The sequence below is a fragment of the Kryptolebias marmoratus genome, linkage group LG17, assembly GCF_001649575.2.
Source record: "Kryptolebias marmoratus isolate JLee-2015 linkage group LG17, ASM164957v2, whole genome shotgun sequence".
Lineage (NCBI taxonomy): Eukaryota > Metazoa > Chordata > Actinopteri > Cyprinodontiformes > Rivulidae > Kryptolebias > Kryptolebias marmoratus.
Genome location: NC_051446.1, coordinates 9,165,007 through 9,175,221, shown reverse-complemented (window position 1 = coordinate 9,175,221; position 10,215 = coordinate 9,165,007). Strand labels below are relative to the sequence as shown.

Here is a 10,215-nt window from a genome sequence, read left to right as displayed (position 1 = left end):
GGGGGGGGGGGGGGGGGGGGCGAGGAGACAGAGAGAAAAGAAACACGTCCGCCTTCCACCAGGAGCAGAAAAAAAAAAAAAACCTTGACAATAATGCCACGCATGATCTAGTGCAACAATGCAATATCTTGTGTTAGTGCTCCAAGTGTGCGCTCAGTATGACTCTCAGCTACATCCACACCTTGAATTCAGTTGACCTCAACAGATAAAGAGTTGTAGATTGATTGCTTTTGGAGAGTTTCATTGAAATTTGTCCAGTTAATCATGAGCTATTTAGCTAACAAACGGACAGTGTTGAGTAAGAGTTAATGCCTAAGTTTTAAGCAAAGATGTCCTGCAGTGTAATGCTCAGAGTATGTGTTGGCGATGATCAGCTACAACCGTATCAAGTTTTACCTCAATATCTGTGAAATTCACTGAGCTACAGCCATTTTTGTGTTTGCTAAGATCGATTAGCTGTAGCGGCCATCTTGAATCAGGCTGACTCCAAAAAGATATTCAGTTGTAGATGTACATCCAGTGATTACTGAGTGAGAGTTTCAATAAAATACACCCAGGGATTCAAGAGATATTTTGCTAACAGACAAACAGGGTTGACTCCGGAAGTTAATGCTAACATTTTGAGCAAAGGTGTTGCACAATGTGCAGCCCTGAAAGTATGTGTTGGGGATGACTCTCAGCTACTACCATGCCACAGTTAAGCTCTGTGTCTGTAATTACTGAGTTATGGCCATGTTTCTTTTTTCTAATGTCAGTTGGATGTGGCAACTATATTGAACTGGGTTGACTCCAAAAGGTACGTCCAATGATTACTTTGTGAGAGTCACTTGTCCAGTGACTCATGACATATTTTGGTAACAGACAAACGCACACAAGCATATACATACTCAGATAAAAACATTGTCTGCCTTTCCCAGTTTGTTGGTAAGCAATATAAACAAAAACCCTTCTAAAATGTAAAATACATATTATCCTTGTATATCCTTTGTAAAATACAAAAACATACACACAGGCAACCACATTTGTTTTAACAAACCTTACTTAGAATTTTTGGGAAGTTAAATGTATAAAAAAATCCCTTTTTAAGTTTTAATTTATAATACGTTGCCAAAAGTATTCACTCACCTCCCTTCACACACATATGAACTTGAGTGCCATCCCATTCTCAACTCATAGAGGTTTAATCTCTATTGGCCGACCCTTTGCAGCTCTAACAGCTTCAGCTCTTCTGGGAAGGCTTTCCACAGGTTTAGGAGAGTTTATGGGAAGTTTGGACCATTCTTCCAGAAGCTCATCTGTGAGGTCAGACACTGATGTTGGACAGAAGGCCTGGCTCACAGTCTCTGCTCTGATTCATCCCAAAGGTGTTCTGTCAGGTTGAGGTCAGGACTCTGTGCAGAACAGTCAAGTTCTCCCACACCAAACTCCATCATCCATGTCTTTATGGACCTTGCTTTGTGTCCTGGTGCTCAGTCATGTTGGAACAGGAAGGGGCCATCCCCGAACTGTTCCCACAAAGTTGGGAGCATGAAATTGTCCAAAATGTCTTGACATACTGAATCATTAAGAGTTCCTTTCACTGGAACTAAGCGCCCCAGCATCCCCTGAGCCCGCTCTGTGATTCTACCACTTTGTGGCCAAGTTGCTGTCATTCCCAATTCCTTCCACTTTGTTATAATCCCACTAACAGATGACTGTGGAATATTTAGTAGCGAGGAAACTTCATGACTGGACTTACTACACAGGTGGCATCCTATCACTGCACCACGCTGGAGTTCACTGAGCTCCTGAGAGCGACCCATTCTTTCACTAATGTTTGTAGAAGCAGTCTGCATGACTAGCTGCTTGATTTTATACACCTGTGGCCACAGAAGGGATTGGAACACCTGAATTTAATGATTTGGATGGTTGAGTGGATACTTTTATATTCAGAAAACATTCAGGGCTACCAGCCAGGATGCTCAGGCCTAACAATGTCTTTACTATATCCCACAAGCTGCAGCTTTGTTACACTGCGCTAACTTAGCTACATGGTTGCTGCCACTGTGTCAGCAGCTCTTGTTAAAAAGCAGCAACACCGTTTCTTTGCTTCTCTCCTGAGATCACGCGCCGCTGACTCACCATCTCCCTCATCAAACCTTTGGGATTAATTAAACATTGGAAAGTGCGGATTTTAAAAAGAAGGAATGAAGACTGACAAACCAACGCGAACCAAAACGCTACACGAGAGGCTCGCGGAAGAGCCTTGTGATGCAGCTAAAACTCAATCAAGCAAAGTGAATTGTTGCCCGCCTGTGTTGCACGACCCACAGGAGCACGAACAAGAATTGCTCAGATCCACAGAAGCCCAGAATGCTGCAGAAAAAAGGCATAGTGCTTTAATGAAACATGAAAGAATATATTGAGCCCCTTTCAAGTACTTGTCATTTTAGAGTCTCACTTGGTAGCTTTTATTTGAGCATCCCTCAAAAGAAACAGCAAAGTGTTCTGCTGAGACTTTACTGAAGCCCTGAGATGGACTCAAACCAGCCAGATTCTCAAGCATTCAAAAGTATTTCAAATGGAAATGCAGAACGCTCACATCGCCTTCATGTGTTCCAAATTACGAATATGCATCAGTCTGAAAAGCCCGGTTCGCTGCCGGTCTCAGCGCCTCATTACCAGCAACAGATTTTTAGTGGGAAAATGAAAACTTTATCATCTCCCCTGACTCACTCCCATTCTGCATTTATGCATAAACAAGGAAGCACTGAAAAGGAGTCCTGAAAAGGATTTTTTCATAAAAAATAAATAAATAAATAAAATGTTGACAGCAGCTGTTTTGGAAGGATGACTCAATAAATGAGATAAACAAAATGTGGATTAAAAATAAAGTTATGTGAGAAAACTCAAAACCTTTGAATACACATTTCAATTTAGTCCTGCCTGTCAGCGGCGGGCGGGAATATTTTTGCCTGTGTGTGTTTTTTTTTTTGTTTGTTTGTTTGCAAAATATCTCACAAACCTCTGGACAGATTTTATTGAAACTCTCGGAAGGTTTTCTTTTTATCTGTAATCATCTACAACTGGTTAACTTTTGATGTCAGCTCAATTCAAGATGCCCGCTACAGCCAACTGACCATAGTGAACACAAAAATGGCTATTTTTGGCTACCGGAAAAAAATATATACAATTTTTAATAAATAATACATTGTAATATTTTATGTGGCGTTGTTCATCTGAGGTTGAGTTAAACCATCAGGTGATTTTTTTTAATTGTGGACTAAAAAAAAATCTTAGAACTGATCATAATTCACCGTAACTATATATTTGGTTTACCAGTTGGTAGAATTATTTTCAGTATGTGAACAATTCCGAACAACTAATCCTCATGACAAAATTGTGTGAATGCCGAGTCAAAGCTCACACATTTTTTTTTTCCTGTTTATAGTTTCTTTCGTTTGCATTTTGCTATCAAACTATCAAACTACTCCTGCAGACTTTGTGCTGTTTGAACCATTCATGTATCAAAATGTTCAGCTTGATTGGGAACAGCGTGCTATGACTTTTGGTTTTTTGGTTTTTACTTTTCAAAAAAAACGTACATTATTGAAAATAAAATTTCCCACAGGAATAAGTCTAGATCTCTTCAGTTGCTCTTTTTGAAATCTGCTTTAGCATACATGCTCTATTTTTGTCTTATGTTACCTTTAGCTTTGGTTTTGCTATTTCTTGTTTTTAGCTACAGTTGAGCTCATTTTAACTTTTAGCTATTGTTTAGCTCATTTTAGTTTCTGTTTTGTTCATTTTAAATTGAACAATTTAACTTCACACTGCATTTTGACAGAAAATGCATTTTTTTTTATTTTAGATGAGTTCAAAGTTTTATTAAAGGAATAGCAGAGACGATTATACAGCCACAATAAGGACTGGCTCTCAGTAAAGAACTTCATTAACTTCACTGTAAATACAATAAGTGACCTCAGTGTTCATCCATCCATCTTCTACCACTTATCTGTGGTTTTGTTGCAGGTCCAGGAGAAAAACCCAGACATCCTTCTCCCCAGAGACTCTCACCAGCTCCTCCTGGGGGATCTCAAGGCATTCCCAGGCCAGAGAGGATACATAATCGCTCCAGGGAGTTCTGGGTCTGCCCCAAGGTCTCTTCCCAGTGGGACAAGAGGCCCCCTAATCACATGCCTGAACCACCTCAGCACAAAAAAAAAAATGTTAGGTTGGTACTCCTGACCTGCATGGCGTTATGTTTGTGCCACCAAGTTGAGCGCGCAGTGGTGTTCTGACACGCGCTCAACTCTGGCAAAATGCTCGTGCTCGGCTCCGTGTCTGTGCTCGAAACTTAAGTTGTATGTAAATGAACCACACCACCAGCCAATCACAGACAGGCCTTTTGCATCCAATCAAAGCATGCGGGAAATGGCTAAAGGGCGATTCCACAACATTTTTCACTACCTTGAGCAACTTTTATCTGTTCAAGTTTAAAAACTAAAATACTTAGACACTTTAAACCTGGACTAGATTATTCTAAACTTTTGTTAGTTTACTCAAATTACCTGTTGTAGTTATACCAAACTTACTATTAGCTAAAATTACTTTTGTTTTGTTCAACATTATTCTATTAAAGTTATACCAATCTTACTGTTCGCTAAAATTACCTGATTGATGTTTTTATTCCTATATTTGATTCTGTTGTTGTTTCTGTGTTGTAAAGCACTTTGGATCACCTTGTTGCTGAAAAGTGTTATATAAATAAATTTCACTTCACTTAACTAATAGAATATTTAAATCCTAGTGTGTGATTTGTAAAACCTTTATTTGATTTGTGAAACTTCAAGAAAGGTTTCAGCACTTTTTGTATCATTTGAGCAGAAGTATTTGAATTTATTTTTTTTAAATAAATCTTTTAAATAAAGAAATCTGCCAACACCTGGAAAAAAGAAAAATAGTGGCTGGTAAAAAAAATTTCTCCACCAGCCACAGTGGCTAGTGGAGAAAATTCTTCACTTCCACCCCTGGTCGGGACGTAGACAGACCAGTAAATCAAGAGCTTTGCCTTTCAACTCAACTCTTTTTTTCACCACAACAGACTGAAGCAATGCTCTTATTACTGCAAATGAGGCCCCGCTCCGTCGATCCATCTGCTCAATCCTACCGTTACTGAACAAGACTCCCAGATACTTGAACTCTGCTGGAGGCAAAGACTCTTCCTCAACCTGGAGGGAGCATTCCACCTTTTTCTGGTTGAGAAACATGACCTCAGACTCAAAGTCTTTAGTGTCTACACCTTCATGTCAGCTGTAATTTAGTTTCATTATACTGCCAGGTCTACCCTTGACATGAATGAGATAAAACTCTTTCTATACTGTCACACTTCAACTGCTGCTTTGACACAGAATCAGCTACATGATCGATGGGAAGAAAATCTACCACCAGAGACATCAGGAGGCTATTTACATATAAATGAGGGTTGGGTTAGCCAACTGGCCCCAGAATGGGGGCCTAGACAGACGGGAAAGTGAAGTGGCTCTTCTCTGATTTGCTCTTTCTTGCTGTCAAGAGCCACTGGGGAAAGATGTAGTGGCTGATATTCATAAGGCTGTGAAGTAATGAGCTATCAGAGGACATAAAAGATGAAGTAAAATCAAAGTAACAATTGTTAAATAATGCTATGAAAATAGTACAGACCCGTTTCAGCTTTCTTTACTTAGCAAGAAGGCACAAAATATCAACATTAAGACAAAAGTGTTCAGGTCTAAAAAGCTGAAAAAGAAAAAATTACTCTTTTAAAACTTCTATCTCTCTTTGGAATTCCAGTGCAAACAGAAAATGTACTACCGAGCTGAAGACTTCTTTAGCAATTAATCACCGTCATATAGTTCATTTTGTTTAGTTGAGCTGTAAATGGCTTTTCTCTTCCCGTAAACAGAAAGACTTGTTTGAAGTTGCCTCTGTTCCGTCTCTAAATCTCAGCTCAACTAATGCCTCCTGACAATACCCCAAGTGAAAAATGAAAAAAAAGAAGACCAAAGCTGCACATGAATATGTATAAAGAATTAATCATGTATAATGTGAACCGCTTTTATAATGCATGCATTTACCGCAGAAAAATGTACAAATTCACGAGGGACCTACTAGCTTCATTTCAGAAACTATCAAAGAATAACCAACTCTTACTGCGGCAAAATTGCAGTTAAATGCGTACTGCTGAACTGGATAAACTTTTACAGAGATTTCTGAACACAGCCTCAACATGTACTTTAGTCAGTTTCATTTATTAAAATGTCTGAACTTGTCTGAACTGTTTTAACCAATGTTTAGTCGGATAAAAAACATTGCTCTTGAGACAATAAAGTATGTTCAATAATAGTATTTTGTCTGTAGCATACATAGCTCCTCGTTTTGGTCATCCCAAAAGGTAAGAGTCAAACTAAAAAAAGGCAGGTATAACAGCTAAAACATCTGAAAGCATTTAAGGTGTTTTTTGTGAATGTTGGAAGCCTGAAAAAAGATCAAATCTCAATCGTGTTTTAGAAAAACTGCCTAACGGATCACTTGACTGGGTCTTACTAGCGGCAGTAGTTCTAAAAACTACACAAACTGATGGATATAGTTTGAGGTTGGCAGGTAGAGTTGACTCTTGGGGGGAGGGGTCCAAACAAACACCACTAACCAACTAGACGGGACCCGAATATGTTTGAATCTGCCATCATCCATTTCTTAGGTATGACAAAAGCTGTATTATTAGACACCCATGAAGTGAATCATATCAGTTTTGTTCTCAAGCGTGAACGTTTTTATTGCACCTAACTTGACTCTGTTGGGGGAAAGACTATTGATACATTAATTTATTCATTCATAATATCTAAGAGTGAATTTTGCTAAAACGATGATTTGAACTCACACCCAAATCACTCTTCATTAAGATCTATGTTGACCAGGTTTACATGACAGATCTTCCGGTTGCATGCATGAAGGTATGATTAGGAGTGAAACTGATTAGGGATTGATTCAAAAATGCACTGTAAGTTCTGAAAAGGTGAAAGCTGAGACCGCCTCCTTTGTTTAATGCTGGCCTTTCTCATTTGACATAACAGTATATGGCTTCCCTCACTCCTCTCTTAAGCCATTCATCTTCTCTGTCCAAATTACGCATTGTTCGTTTGTGTTTTAAAGCTTGGAACTCCACACTTTACAGCTTGAATTGAAAAAACTAGCTTCTCATTCGAGGAGCTGTCTTAAAAAAAAACAAAAAACAAACAAAAAAAAACAACCTCTTGGTTCATTACTGAGCCAAATCTAGCATTTTTCTTTCTAACATTTCTGATTTAATGCTTATACACATTATTAGGAGTTTAGCAGGTTGTTGTTCCTCAAAACCAAGAAGCACAAATGCTGAGCCGAAAGCCATGATTCATTTGCCGTTGGAAACCTATCTGAAAATTAAAATAAATAAAATTTAAAAAGTGTTTATGTCATGACTTCATTTATATGCATTTGGTAAAATTCAGCTGCCAGTTGATGTTGTGAACATTTCCGTCTTTGTGCAGGAGGAAGAGATTCAGCTGAAAAAAAATAAATAAATTAAAAAAATAACGGAGGAAACACTAAAACTGTAGCTCTGTTTATAATTATTAGACAACAACTCACTCGAGAATAAACTATCAAGCTTTTAGAGAGCTGTCTCATTCATTACCTTTCTATATAGCTTTTATAAAATATCTGCTCATTTCATGTTGGTGTCATCAGCTGAACAAAACATTGAATAAAACTACGTACAATGATGATATTTCTTTTCTGGTTAAAAAAAATATTAATTAATTAAGTTATTATGCGGCCTATTAACAGTGCATGTATTACATAATAGCGAGAAATTTAAATGCTACAAGGTCATTTTGATGGTGATTTTTGGATACAGCACATTTCATGGCTTTAATAGTTATATGTTGAAAGCCTTGGTTTGCTGTCTGCAAACTGAATACTTTAACAGAAGACTGTACGGCACATGCTATATAAAGTGACAGAGTGAATGGGATTTAGTGTGTTTTACACAAAATAAGAATTTTAGGAGATCAGCTTACAGAAGCATATGCTTGTGTGTAACTGCCTTCACACCCTGGAGAAAAAGTTACAGTTAACACTGTATAGTTTGCACTCTAATTAGATCCAAGTCATTTTATTTACAGAACAATACTTCTGTCTAAAGTTCAGTCTCTGTAAAATGTCAGTACCCCTTGTTATCCAAAGCCAAACGAGTCACTGCTCTGTTACCTTATCGATGTGGGGGTGCCAGTACTCGTCATGTTGGGTCTGGGCTTCGGTGCTGTTGATTCGGGAGAAGAAGGTAGGCTTGGTGAGGTACATCAGAGTTGGGTCCAAACCAAACGTCTTGGCAATGATGGTCTGGATTCGCCCACGGACGTCCCTAAACATGAAAAGTGGAAACTAAGATTCAAGCTGGAGCTCCATTCTTTCGTATTTTAAAACTCTTGACAGGTGCTGGCTATTTTGCCCTTTTCGTCTAATCATGCTCCCAATTTGTACCCAAGAGCTGCTATTCCATATAGGTCGGGTACAAAATGGTTACCACTTTCACCCGTGCACTTACCTTATGCACATTTAACCTCATGAATACGACTCTTGTGCACATTTCAATGTTTTAGGCACCAGCTCCACATGACCCTGCAGAGCATCAGTCTGTGCTTTCATAGTCAACATTTGACAAATTGTTAAAGAAATAAAAACTTAAAAAAGGAAGTACCATCTTCATGATGCAGTGCTAAGCCAGACATTTTCAGTTTACTCTAGTGCAATAAATAGTCGACATTGGGGCACGCATAATGGCTAACTCAGAAAATTTCTGTTTTTAGGTAACATTGGAAATTGTTATATTATTTTAGGAGCCTAATACTTGATTTGAAAAAGAACTGCATTTCTAAAAAATAATAATTCTGTCTTAAGCTCTGGGGTTTTGGAAAGCATTCTGGACTACAGCCCTGAATGTTCAGGTCAAACCACACTGATGATGATAACAGCAAAAATAACATAATGAGTAGTAGTAGTAGAAGTGAAATTGGTCCAAAATCTGCTTATCTTCAGATCAAAAGTGTATTCCAGTGGATTAAATTATCAAGTGGTAAAAAAGTGGGTTGGAAGCACTCTGAGGCGGGTACAAAGAGACTTGTGGCACAGCTTCTTTTCAGACCCTAAAACACCACCAGTACAAAGTGACCAAAACTGCATAGGTGCGGTTTGGCAGATGGACAAATTGACCTGGAGCTGACTTTGATAAATAAGGAGTACTGTCAAAGTAAGGCATTCATGACAATACTCCTCTTGGAGTCGAGCAGCTCAGACTTTTATAAAGTTTTAGGAATGCCAAATAACTAAAGCTGAAATTGCAAAATGGTTTTTGTCGCCTGCGGCCATGAAAGGTAGGAAATTGTGTGAATGCCTCTCTTGTGTGTGTGTTTGCCTATACGTAATCGAAATATCTCATGAAGCAATTAACTTTTTACTGAACTTGCTCATGAACTATTTAGCCCCTTCCCTCAGGCAGAAGGTTGTGCAGCATAAAGCCTGGACTAAAAGGCTGAGGAGCAGCTGTGAGGCTCATGAACTCAGCCCCTTAAGCTGCCCTCTGGACTTTGTGTACCATAGGATTTTAGGTGCTTAGGCCATTTATTTAGTTTTTGGCTTCCCTGGGAAACGCATTCCATTCTTCCATATCTGACACGTGGATGAATGACAATCTGAATCAGGATGGATTTTATTCAAACTCTGGACAAACATCAACAACCGATTCAAGTAACTGTTATGTTGCTTTCATTTTATCTTGTACTTGGGATGTTTACGTTGACTGTTATTCTCAGAGGTCTGCGTACAGATGATGGACAACGGTACCTGAACATGATGCAAACAGTATATAACAATAAAGATTTTATTCAGTATTTGTCTGAATAGAAGAGACTGACCATTAAAGGTCCAGCATTCCTTGAAGGAATACATATCACCCGCCACCTTTTATCCCACAGCTTGGGATGCTGGGATGTTTTACTAACAGACAGGCAGGGTTGACCCCAACAGTTATTGTCAAAGTTTTAAGCAAAGACGTCCTGCAATGTGTAGCACTTGGAATAAGTGTTGTAAATTAGTATAAGCTACCACCACGGCAAATTTTAGATAAGTATCTGCAAAACTGAGTGACTTATTGCCATTTTT

General features: G+C 38.6%; 1 protein-coding gene across 1 annotated transcript in view; it reads right to left on the bottom strand.

Annotated features, from left to right (window-relative positions):
* The window catches only part of uts2r2 (urotensin-2 receptor 2), a 54,815-nt gene that overhangs the window by 35,399 nt on the left and 9,201 nt on the right, over positions 1 to 10,215 (bottom strand). The window contains exon 7 of the mRNA XM_017416079.3: positions 8,266 to 8,419. Within this exon, the coding sequence (XP_017271568.1) occupies positions 8,266 to 8,419 (154 nt within the window). The remainder of the gene's footprint in view (positions 1 to 8,265; positions 8,420 to 10,215) is intronic.